The 13,447-nt window shown below is 41.7% G+C and overlaps 1 protein-coding gene across 3 annotated transcripts in view; it reads right to left on the bottom strand.

Annotated features, from left to right (window-relative positions):
• Positions 1-1,541: 1,541 nt before the first annotated feature.
• Positions 1,542-13,447, bottom strand: part of LOC121900244 (cadherin-2-like) — a 99,427-nt gene continuing 87,521 nt past the window's right edge. For all 3 annotated transcript variants that reach the window (XM_042416388.1, XM_042416389.1, XM_042416390.1), the window contains 2 exons: positions 8,457-8,618; positions 1,542-2,340 (listed from right to left, as the gene is read on the bottom strand). In XM_042416388.1, coding sequence (XP_042272322.1) covers positions 2,134-2,340; positions 8,457-8,618 — 369 coding nt within the window. In that variant the 3' untranslated portion in view covers positions 1,542-2,133. The remainder of the gene's footprint in view (positions 2,341-8,456; positions 8,619-13,447) is intronic.

The following is a 13,447-nucleotide window of genomic DNA, read 5'->3' on the forward strand; positions in this document are numbered from 1 at the left end:
CAGTGAACTTACATCAACTCCATTTCTGAATTTTCTGTTTGTCAGGCATAGTTGTTTGAAAGATGTATTAGCAGTTCATTATCTGATATCAGACAGCTTGTTGTTTCACATTCTGGTCTACCACAATACTGTATAACTGGACATTATGGGGCGGCTGTGGCTCAGGAAGTAGAGCGGGTTTTCCATTTATCGGAAGGTTGGTGGTTTGATCCCCGGCTCATTCATATCATGTCGAAGTGTCCTTGGTCAAGATATTGAACCCAAACAGTGTGTGTGTGAGAATACTTAGAATTCCTCCTGATGAAGAGGTTGGTACCTTGCATGGCAGCATGCGTGAGTGTGCCATGTAGTGTAAAGCACTTTGAGTGGTCGGAAGAGTGGAATGGCGCTATATGAATGCAGCCTGTTTACCATTACAGACTAAAGGTGTTGGATATTCTGTTCACAAGATGGTCACCAAACACACATATGCATCTGTAAAAGAAATCGATCCACAATGCGTCAAACCTACACAAATCCACTCTTGCTCTCGCTGTCATACTCATTACTCACTTCACTCTGTTCATGATGGGAACTGTAATTTGTCATTTCAGAGATCTTGCTGTTTGCCTCCAGTTTCACAGATTGAGTTTTCTTTGCTTGTCCCCTTGAAACTCTGCTGCTGTTTTTGCTTTCTGTTTTCTTTCATCTGCACAAACACATACATGGAAATTATGTTTCACCACTTTGCTTCTGTATTTTGTCATCCTCCAAATAAGCTAAACTACATCTCATTTAAAGTTCCCATTTGTGAAAGCGCAGCAGGGACATAGCCGCAATATTTCAACCACACTACAAATAACATTTCTGCTTGTAGGAACCTCCCGGATTGAGAAACAAAGCTATTTAAATTCATTGTGGCACTAAATGTTCTCGACTATGTAGGAATGTTGAAAGCCAGCAATTCTTTATAGCAATTCAATCAAAGCTTTGATGTGATGTGGTGTTGAATGATCAGAGTAAAATCAGTGTGGGAGAGCGGAGAGGAAATTAAAACTTCTGATCTCTGCAGGCTTTGTTAACACAGGCAGTCAGTCACATTAATACCAGACCAGTGAAGTGAAATGAACTTGCTGTTTATGCATACAGACATGTGCTTCAAAAACCACACAGATGATGTAACACATATATCTGCACTACTGCAGAGAAAGGTGCTCCGTTGTGTCTTCCATGTAAAAACAGCAGCTATAAAGAAGGTCCGGTGAGTGGATCGTTTCACTTCAGGGATTATTCTCATGAAAATACAAAACTTGGTTAGCTCAAATCTAAATAAGTGTATTTGATCCTGCTAATCTCTGTAAAACATATTTTGGGTATCAGATGGAAAAAAAAAGACCCAGAGCTGTACAGTGAAGCCATGTTTTTGCTGGTAATATCATCCAAAGCTCCTCAAGATAGGCTTTGCCCTTTAGAGTGTCCATCCAGTGTGTCTCTGTGGAAATGACTATCTCTCTCTCACACACACACACACACACACACACACACACACACACACACACACACACACACACACACACACACACACACACACACGCATACAGGTAATGAGGTGGAACCCAAAAACACACACACTCATTATCATGGCGAAGCGCTCCTCCAGTTGCTGTTGCAAAACACTGGGAGCTTTAAAGCAATGTACAGAATCAAGACTGAACACAATCAAAAGAATGTACAAAAAGGCACATTTGACCCCAGTGCTCCTGTACTGTGAGATTCAAGTGTAAATGAGCGTCTGTAGCATGGCTGTCGTAGCTCTTAACCATCATAGTGACAACATCCCCCACTGAGCGCACTGTTCTGGCTGCTAATGCTCCCGATGATAATGTCCATCAGCCTGTGGATGCTAGCCGCTGCCAGGCCTTTCTCAGCCAGGAGTCAGCATGGTCCCTAGTGTCATCAACTGTCCTGAAGAGGCAGCGAGTCTCTTTACAAGCTGTCCCGTGGTAATACAGAAGTGCCGCTTGCGTATCCCAATTCAAATCCCCGTGTTTACCCCATAATATCCTCTTTCCTTATCCCCACCCCACCACCTGAGCATTCTAGCACGGGTGGGGGGGCAAGGGGTGGGTGATGTCGGTGGGGGGGTCGAGGGTGCTAGTCGTCCCCTCCGCCGTACAGGTCGGCCAGCTTGCGGAAGCGTGGCCCCCAGTCGCCGAGGTAGTCGTAGTCCTGGTCTCCGCAGCTTGAGGACGAGTGCAGGGAGCTGAGGGAGCCAGCGGTGGAGCCGCTGCCCTCGTAGTCGAACACCAGCAGGGAGTCGTAGGGGGGAGCGGTGGGGTCGTTGTCTGCTGCCTTCAGGCCCTGGAAATAAAAAACGGAGGAGACGGGGAGGTGAGCAAAGAGCATCGCAGCGGCAAATGATAGTGGCAAGAAAGGGCAACCTTGTCCTGCTGAAGATGAAAGTACTACTTCTGGACTTCCAGAACGTGGAGGAGTGAACACGCAACTGAAATTAACGGTCGATCCGGGGATGTAAGTCAATAATCAGCTCCTTTGTTTTACTGATATTTAGGTTTAGATAATTAGCTTTGCATCATTTTATAAAAGAGTTGATTTCCTCTCTGTAAACTAAATCATTTCCTTTTGATATCCTATGACTATGCATACAATCAGCTGTACAAAAATAAAAATGGAACACTGCAAGGATCAGTTTTATCTCCCTTTTTATTCACTGAATATTGGCCTGATATCAAAAGGAAATGATTTAGCTTATAGTGAGGGTGTCACCTCTTTTATTAAATGATGGAAAGCTAATTATTTAAACCTAAATATCAGTACAAGAAATGAGCTGATTATTGATTTTAAGAAGAAGAGGGAGGAAGTTACTCCTGTTTTTATTGATGGTCAAGAGGTGGATTCTTTTCTTATTCTTACAAATATGTGGGTGTACATTTGGATAAAACTCTAAACTTGATGGAAAATACCAACATCAGTTCAGATTGTTTTTTCTGAGGAAACTAAGGTCCTTTGATGTAAATAGAGAACTACTTCTTGTTTTTTTCTTTCTTATTTTTTTTCTAACTGCTCTTATTTACAAAAAAAAAAAAAATCAGTGGAATTTTCACTGAGAGCAATACTCTCTTTTTCAGGAGAGAGTTGGTCACATTCACTCAGTTAGACATTCATACTTGGAAGCTTCCCAGTACAACCACAGTCTGATCTACTGGCCCCTGAGCAGCTCCACTGGTTAAGGCTCAACAAGGGCACCTCAGTGGTGGTAATGAGGGAGGGGAAAGCTCTGCTTCTTTTAAAAAAACAGTTGAGGACCATTCTAAAATATGAAGAATACCCACTCAATAGTGTCTTTAGTGGACTGAACAGTTCCTTTAGTGCATGGCTGCTCATGCCCCAGTGTTCACCAGAAAGACTGAGAAGGTCCTTTGTTCCTGCTGCGGTGAAGCTTTTCAGTGACAATGAGTATTAAGAGGCCTTTATGATCATTTATTACTGCTGGCTGGTTTTTAAAAAAAAAATTAAATAACTTTTTCTGGCTTTTATGCCTTTATTTGATTTGATTTTATAGGGACCATTAGACAGTGTAGGGAGACGGGACACATAGGGAGATAAAGAGAGAGGTATGACATGCAACAAGAGTCCCCTGGTTTATGTGGATTATGTGCTACGCGCTTTAACCATCAGGCCACCGGTGCGCCTGCTGTGAGTGAAAAAGGTAAAAATGGATCAGAAAAGGATTTTTCATTTTCTATTTTAACTAGGCTGTATCATTCTCATATTTTTTTTTTCATAAATTCACTGTGACTTTTCAAGGACTCCAGTCTACTGTCGATGACCACACATCCATTGCTGGATCAGCTCTATTGAGGTGCTCTATGACATCTCAATAGTACTTGCTGAGGCTTTGCAGTTATATTACTGATAAAAAACCTTCACATACAGAGCCTGCGTTTGATGTGGGATAATGACCGTGCACCGTCATATCAGTCTGATGTCACAGGTTAATCCCTGGAGTTCCGTGCTCATCACTTCTACACCAGAGAATTCAAAAATTGTATTAAAATATTTGCTAAGCAGAGCTGTCAACCTTCAGTTCATTAAAAATGAACATTGCCGCGTTTGCATCGGAGATTTAGCGCATGACGGTAAAACAAGGCACAGATTGAGAGAAGCTGAATTTATGGTTGAGAGAGCAACAAGACTCAGACTATATCTAATGCAGGATTACAGTAATCCTATAATACTTGTATAGTAACTGTATAGTAAGGTAGTATAGAAAGCTGTGTTCACACTTTCATACCAAAGCAGAGCAGTGTAAGACCCACGTTAAACCCCTGAAACCAGATCTGATTGCCCATGTTGAACCATTCAGAGCATCTCAGAGGAGCAGAATTCACTTTCACGACTAGGATTCAAAATGTCAAACTTCCCATCAAAAGCCAGAATCTCTAACCTCCAAATTACCCTCCTTTACGTCAGTCCCTAGAGGACAGGCACCAGAGTGGGAGATGGAGGAGATCAGAGTGTGTATGTGTGCTACGTTTGGGTGATTGTTTCCTTTTTTCATATCATCCAATCGTGGTTACTTGAGATTACCGATAGGCGACCCGACCGCCAGGGGCCGGTGGTAGTAGGGGGGGGAGTCGGGAGAGTTATATCACAGCATCCGTCCTTGTGTCTGTGCTTGGTGCAACAATATCACAGCATCATGTTCCAAATCAATCAATCCAAATCATATCTATAATGTTAACTGCTCTTATGTTTTTTAACCTTTATTAATTCAGGGGAGTTTCTCTGAGAGCAATGCTCTCTTTTTTCAAGAACATCCTGATCACACCTGGAAGCTGCCCAGTACAACCACTGTCTGATCTGGCAGCCACTGAGCAGCTCCACTGGAGCAGTTGGGGTTAAGGGTCTTACTCAATGGTGGCAATGAGGGAGGGTGTGGTTGGCAAGTGCTGCTTCGTCACCTTCCCCACCCAGATTTACCCTGCCAGTCAATGGGATTGAACTGATGACCCTCCGGTCACAAGCTCGCTTCTCTAACCTTCAAGCCACCATTGTCCCGATGGGATGGCAAAGTTTTGGTGAGCAGGCATATGGAGAACAGAGAAATTCGCTCGTCACTCTTGCTGATTAATGGGGCTCAGCGGGCGGACACGCCGCTCCACCAAAAACATCTCTAAATGCACAGTAAGGCTCAGATTCTAGAGTTTATATTTATAACATTTTATTTATGTAAGTTAGTTAAAATTTCCTTAATATCAGCGTAAGAAAAAACAATTGTCAATCATCCCTTCAAACGTGGGTATACGCCTAGTGTGTGCATGTGTGTGTGTGTGGGGGCGTTGAGATGGACAGTAGGGAGTGCTGGGGGAGAAGGAGAGAAGGAGGGATTATAGAGGAGCGTAGAAGAGAGGAGGATTTGGGTCAGGCTGGACAGATGCTGCCTCTATCTCTAGGAGGAGATTCAGCAGATTACCCAGCGTAGCCTGAACTTAAAACCACCCACCCTTCCCACGCATACAAACGCACACATACGTAGTCACGTGCACAATTTCTAATGACCTCACTCTAAGAATTTCAACCTGTTCCAGTGCCATCTACAATTAACATCTAAACATTTTTTTTTTTTCCAAAACTAGCAGTCCAGAAAATGGGTGTTTCTTTTCCCCCTTCCTCACCACTCAGAGTGGTTGGAAATGAAAGCAATAAATCTGATAAGCTGTGGAAATGTTTTGTGGGCCGCGTCTGTCGTCTGACTGAAGACGCTCCTGTCACTCGGAAACTCAATGGGAGGAGAGAATTAACGCGGAGAGGGAGAGGGAGAGGCAGGGCGAGAAGCATCGGCTTGTCATGTCTGCCGGATTAAGCTGTCTAGATCAGCTTGCCATGTCTGACAGCTCCCGCTCATTATTCATAGCTCCGCTTGGCAGATGTCTTTATGCAGCCCCGACCAAAAGACACACACACGCACACACACACACACACACACGCTTGTGCACACAAACAATATGGAAGCAGATAGCGCACAGAGAATGCCGTGCGTCAGCTCACGTTGACAATGATGACTCTTCACGCCTCGGAGGTGCCTCTCCGCCGTGGAGCCATGCACTCCAGATGTGAAGACGGTTCTCGGCCCTGTTACAGGAAGAGTTCGGTCTCTTCAAGAAGCCTATGTGATTAACTGTGAGAGTCATGTTCATCCAGCTAAGTGTCACACTCAGAACTGATGAAAACACATTTTCAAATTCAGGATGTTCACCTTCTCTCTAGAGCTGCACCAACGTATGTACGGAGTCAGCGCTCAACTTTTATGAATTATCTTTTACAGTCCAGTCAGTCTAGTGTTGGATGATAAAGGTATGCTTCAAACAAAGTGCTTGTCTAACGGCGTCTGCCACAATCTCTGTATTCCTCCACACAATCCAACAACCACACCCAACCTTCTCTCTCGGGCTCTCTCTTTGTTTGTTCTCTCTGCAGCTACTTTTGTCACTTTTCATGACTATAAACAAGTGAAACACCATGAATGGCTTCGAGGAGAGACTGTCCAAAAGCGTGTGCGCCTTTATCCCCATTTGAACACTTCATTGTGTTGAGACTACAAAGACAGAGAATTCTTGGAGCGAGACGGAGAGGCAGTGGCCAGGAGGAAGCTATGATGGCAGGCTTTTTTTGCTTTGCCTTTGAGTGTGGCCTGGATTCATCATATAGAGATGAATCTGGGTTGTAGGTGGTAAACAGACAAATCGCTATCACTGTGGTGGCACCTCACTTATACACCCGTGTGTAACACTGTAAACACTTTTGCTAAAAACTGTCAAAGAGATCCTGTAGAACATATAGACGTAGTCAAACAACACATCATACTAACTAGTTTGAAGCTTACGGAGGCCTGAAGGTTCTTTCCTGAACACTCACACATCTAAACAGAGACATAATACTAGAACGTTATCAGCAGATTTTACTCAGCAGTATCTGGTTTTGGTTGCTTTAGTCCCATAATATCTGAATTGGCCTTCAAACGCCCATATGGACAGATCATAACCAAAGCACCACACAAATCCTTTAATGGCACCAGTAGTTTGTTCTAATGCCTAAACATCATGTTTACATTTCACTGACAAGGAAACTCTGTGAAGTTGTTATAGTCCCACAAAAGTGGAAGATCCTGTTTTTTCTTCTTCCTGCTCATTTTCAATTGTGGAATTTGTATTATGTCGTTACAAATGGTAGCTTACATATAAAAAGTGTGCACTGCTGCTTCAGCAGTCTGAGTTAGCTACATCGAGTCGTATCTTCTAAGTTACAGTCTAAATTTTTGCCTGATTTTGGCTTCAGCTGAACTTTGGGCTGGATTAAGGGCAGTGGATTTTTGCCCCCATTTCTTACAGTGTAGCTAGGGTAGTTAGAGAGAGCAGTTTCAGGGTCAGTATGGAGAGTAGGAATTGTTACACCAAGACCCATTTACATAATGACATGTCAGTACTGTATTAAGACAGTAAATAGTAAAAAAGTGGGACACTCTAAAAGACTTCCCCAAACTGTCCCTTTAAGGGGCTGAAGATGACCTATAACCAGTCTGTGGGATTAACTAAACTCAATGGATTTACCTCCAATTAGGTGTCCAGGCTGTGGCCATGTCTGAGGCCAGCTAATCCTGACCACTAGCAAAGCTAATTAAGAATTACAGACACTGTTCTGTGTGCCACTCTCTCTAGCTACAGTATGTCTGTTTCTTAAACAAACTTGAGTTTGCATATAGTGTCCTTCTGCCAACCATCATCACCGTCATCACTGACACTTGTGTATTGTTTCATACCAGTGAGGCAGACAATGTATTACTGAGCTTAACACTGAATACATTTGAAATCTGCATCGTTTTTATGATTTCTGTGTTTGAATATGAGCATTTCATTCTGTTTTAATTAAGTGCAATCAAAGTCTTTGAATGTTACAGTGGGTTGGCTCCAAATAGCTGTGAGGAGCAACTGTTTGAAAAAACTGTCTGAACTACAATATCCCTAAATCCTGTAAGGTGATGAGGTAAACTACACACATCCCGGCCAGTCTTTGATGCTTTACAACAAAGGATACAAAAGGGATGAGATGAGCAAAAGATCCAAAGAAGATTGGCAAATCCAGCTTATTCTGAACAATGTTCACCAACTGGCCAACAGACTGTTTGTATTTCACTCGAGTTGTGATTCAATACTTCTGGTGAGCAAGTACATGTGCCCGACACCTGAATTTAACTTGGGTGAACAGAGTGAATCTCAGTCAGTGAGGATGGGACACCCTCCTCTGCTGTGGTCACACTTGCTGGTTTAGACTGACAAGAACACTGAATTTTTACACAAAGATGTTGCCTGGAGAGGTTTAACTTGACAAAAGACAGACCTCTCCAAACACACACACACACACACACACACACACATACACAGCCTGTGTTGTCCTACCTCGTGGATGAAGTCTCCTATGTCTCCTGGGTGGGGGGCAGCAGAGCGGAGGGGGTACTGGTGGTCATGATGGAGGGGTCTCTCATCCAGACGTCTAATCCCCACCTTGACACACTCCGGCTCCAGAGCATCAGGCTGCTGCAGCTGACTCAGATCATAGTCCTAAACATACACACACAAAGCCACACATATAATTGTTTATGAAGACATTCAACTGACTTCAAACTCACAACATAACGTTTAAAACACACTACTACTAGGATTACCTCATCTCTGATTCCATGACCTTTTCAAAACTGTACATGATGCTTTTATGAACCAGAACTGTTAAACCTTCCTTTGTTGTTTTTCAGCCCGGTTTCCAGTCCAGTGAGGCTTAAAACCATGTCATGACTGTAAGACAGAAATGATTGCTGGAAAATCCATGTGAACCTTCCTCGAAAAAGGCCCTGAAATTTCCATATGAAATGTACAAAATTATTTGCTGTGTGCTTTCCTGTCTTAACTTTAGGGTTACTCCAGAAATCATGACCACTAGGAAAACAGGTATTGTTTAGGAGCTGCTGGACCAGGAGTTGTTCTGTTTATGTTGATTGGGTAAGGAAAGTTATGGAAGTGTTTGCTAACCTGTTCGCAATTTGAAGTTTAGCTCGACTAATGCTGGATGTTTGAGGACAATGCCATACTTGATTTTGGATTTTTGAATTGATAAAAATATGTTACCTTGTGAGGCAGCTGGATTCACAAGATCACAACATCATTACATCATGTGAGAATCCATCATGTCAGGCTTCAAGTTATGCGTTTGTGTCCAAACCACCCATGGTTCGGTAAATAAGCATTCCTTATATATTTGGTGACCTAGCTATGTTATGTAGTGAGTGGGACATAAACTTGTCAGTGCTCTCTTGTGGACTAACTATATATACTGGAGACACTGTTTCTAAATAACCTGAAACATATCTTTGACATCACTGTAATGACATTTGTTACTGTATGTCTGACATTTACATTGACACCAGCAGCTTGGGTGTTGGGCATTAATACAATGTTGGTCGATGATAAGTCTGCTTTAAGAAAAAAAAAGAGAGATCAAAATAGATACAGCAGAACAAGAGATGTTCTTTTTTATTCCACACATTCTTCTTCCTTGTATCTGAGTGATTACCGCAATGGGGGGAGAGTGACAGTAGGAGGATTTTGCCTGACAATCTATCACACACAACAACTGACCACATTTTGTGCCATCAAAAGCACTTCATACAATGCTGTACCCTCTTTTGTTTCCCTGTTGAGCATCAGTGGAGGGATATGGAGGGAAATTTATACTAAAAAAGACAGTTACTTTGGAAGATATACACTTGATTTAACTAAATCTGAAGCCTCATATTATTTCAGATAAACTTTTGAATACATTTTTGCACAAAACGAGGACCATGGAATATGTCCCCCATCACTCACATTGAAAAGGCATTGGGAAGGGACTTAAAGAATTGTGAACCTATCCTACTTTCCTGTTTAAATTCCGTAAAGATTTCTTATGCAGACACAGTGAGTTCTGGATCATCCTGAAACATGAATTCAACTCTCCAACACTTCTGCTTAAAAAGAGACATAATCTCTCCTTGGCAGCATATTTGGGTTGCTGTACATTCGTACCTCAAACTAAATGAGAAAAATCTGCTTCTTGGCTTCAGCTTCATTACCAAACTCCAACAAATCTACCTATAATTGCATAATAATGTATTCTTCATAACTGCAACACTAATGGCAGTATTTTTGCAGGCTCTGGTTGTGCCAGCACTCATAAGAGACTTAACTGCTTCATGGAAATAACAATCTTCATCAGGACAGATTTGGAGGAACATACACACATACACTTACAGTAAATGGAGCTATAACTTGACACTAACTACCTTTATGTTCCTGCTGTATTTAACAGTTGATGTAGTGAGAATTTCAATGACTCAAAGGGGCAGCATGAGCTCCTCTGATGCAACGTCTACCATCTCGCCTGCATCATCCGTCCTCAGGGAGGAGTCAACCCCATTCTAATGCGATCTAATTAGCATCCACAGTCCATCTCTCACCTTCTCTTACACCACATCAGCACAGTCAGCCGGGCAGAGGGGGAGTGTGTGTCACGGCCTCTGATCTGTTCATGTTAAATGGTAGTGTCTAAATCACTACAGCAACCATCCAGAAACCATTTCATGCTCTCTGGTCTTCAGGGAAATCGACTAAAGCAGTCTTTTCAGGACAATAACAGCATGCTGTGGACTGACCTTGGGCTTTATTCACAATAATGGCCGACCAACAGAAAACTTTTCACTGAAGAGCTGCTGAGAGCCCTGCTATAACCTGACAGGATTTGTCAAGGACTCTATATTTAATATTTTGAATGAATGGTATTGTCCTACAGTAGGCTACCTGCCATTAGTTTTTGTTGATATCTGTCTATTCTTTTCTTGTTCGTGGTCGCACAATTGTACATGCAGACCAAAGTGAGAGCCCCAGACTGCATTACCACACTATTATAAGGTAACACTGATACACATAAAAGCAGATACAGTGTCTGAGGTGAACGATTAAACTCAAGGTCAAGTTTAAAGTGTTTGTAAGTTTTATATACTTGTATGGAAATGAATAGGAAACTGACTTCTTAGACGGTAGGAAAGGCATCCAAAATTGAAAACACAATGGTGTGTTTTAGTTGGCAGTAATATAAAGTGTATAAAGTTTTACAATATGGGTTAAATTATGCAAGAACACAGGCATTGCTCTTCAGTGGATTTTTTTGGCCTGTTACACAGCAGATGCTTTTTCACCACTTGACTTTCAAGACATTTCCACTGTAGAAGTATGGCCACCAAAAGTTATTTTAGAGCTTTCGAGACCAAATACTGGCTGTTTCAAAATTTTAACAATTTAGGCTCAGGAGGTAGAGCGGGTCGTCCACTAATCGGAAGATCGGAGGTTCGATTCCCGGCTCCTCCAGTCTGCATGTCGATGTGTCCTTGGGCAAGATACTTAACCCCTAATTGCTCCTGATGGCTGTGCCATCAGTGTATGAATGTGTGTGAATGATTAGATGTCTTCTGATGGGCAGGTTGGGACCTTGCATGGTAGCCCCTGTAGCCATTCAGTGTGTGAATGTGATTCGTAGTGTAAAAGTGCTTTGAGTGGTCGGAAGACTAGAAAGGCGCTATACAAGTACAGTCCATTTACCATTTTAACATGAAATGACACATATTGAGAGTCCCTATCGACACATACACACATATACCACCTTGGTGTGTTTATATCTATGCTAAGCAGCATTTTTGAATTAAGTTTAACCAAAAATAAAAAGATGCTAGTGTTATGGTCAAACATTGTCTTTTGCTGCATTTTCAAAACATGAGGGTAATGAGTTGAGATTGCATTAGACTTTTATTATTATGTTACTAGCCCTTTCTCACACATGAGCCTGTAAGATTGCTGTTACGGCAGTGACAGCGCATAGGGCCCTCAGGTTAGATGACCTTTAAACAGCAAGAACACAACCTCAACATGCTGAACGGCAGCAGTCTGTGGTGAAAAGTGTCCAGGGGTTCTTTACTTTGTTTGACTCTCTGCTAATCAGAAACCTCTGCTGATATTTACCAGTCATATTCTGCTCCAGGAGAACAGACATTTCCATTCCATTTTATTATGTAATCTTTAATAAAAGGTTTGAGGTGAAAGTGGTATTTAAGGTTATAGGTAAGGATTAGAGGTGAGCGAACAACTGCAGTGAATGAAGGTCTAATAAGGCGTATTTGTGAGTGTGTTCCTGGGAACTGAGTCTGCTTTTTATCTGAGGCTTAAATCCAGACAAATAAAGACCCAGCCTGTCAGTGGATGAAAAAACCCACCAACATGAAAATCTAATCAAATAAAATAGATCCCCGACACTATCCAAGGCCTGTGTTACTGTAAGCAAACCAAGATTTCCTTTCACTAATTTTATTTATTATATTTACTGCAGAGAGATTACATGAAGGTTGGTTCCTGGTATTTACTTTCATGTACTGAACTGTGTACACAGTCTGAACACAGAAAATAAACTATTAACTCAAACCCACCACTGAATTATGCAGTCATTTTATGTGTAACACTTATTTTAAAGTGTTATATAGCAGATTATGATTTGATCTTTCTGCATGTAGACTGTTGCCATTAATTTGGTTTAATGTCAGAACAAGTTGACATTGCCTAAGAGACATTAGCCTTACTTGTTTCTCCACACCCTTACTGGCTGCTCCACAACAATGCTCTATGAGATACACGTCACCACTGCTATTGGTCCAGAGAATAAACACACAGCCAGTGTGTGTAGTGTTAATTCTGTCAATTATTCTCAGATTAAGTCTTAGTCCTGAGATCAAAAGTCCATGTAAATTTTAGTTTTATTTGTTCATCCTTCTTATTTTAGTCAGTTATCAACAGAAAAGTGACATTTTTATCTAGTTTTAGTCTAGACCAAGTAGCCTAGACTCCAACAGTAATTGTAGTGCTCAGTTTCTGTTATGACCCGTTAAACATATACATTAATTTCACAACGTTTTGTGTGTTGTTCTTACATAGTGTCACAGTGCATGCCCATGCCCTCTAGAGAGTAATGACCCCGGATGACTAGACAAGCTGGCCATTTGCCAGGAGCGTAATTCTTTGGCTGACTGGTTAGCATAGCTGTCTGTGGTCTGGGAGACCTGATGTGGGAACCCTCCTTCACTACACATAGATTTATTGATATTTTTCTCACTTTACTTAAAGCACCCAATGACCACTTAGAGTAACTTATAATCACATTATAATACATTATAACAGTGATTATAATGCATTATAACATGATTATAATGCATTATAACATGATTATAATGTATTATAACTACAATACACTTACAATACACTATGATCCTTGTAAAAAAATGTCAGTGAGTGACCACCAACTATTAGTATTATGATAC

The sequence above is a fragment of the Thunnus maccoyii genome, chromosome 7 (genome assembly GCF_910596095.1).
Source record: "Thunnus maccoyii chromosome 7, fThuMac1.1, whole genome shotgun sequence".
Lineage (NCBI taxonomy): Eukaryota > Metazoa > Chordata > Actinopteri > Scombriformes > Scombridae > Thunnus > Thunnus maccoyii.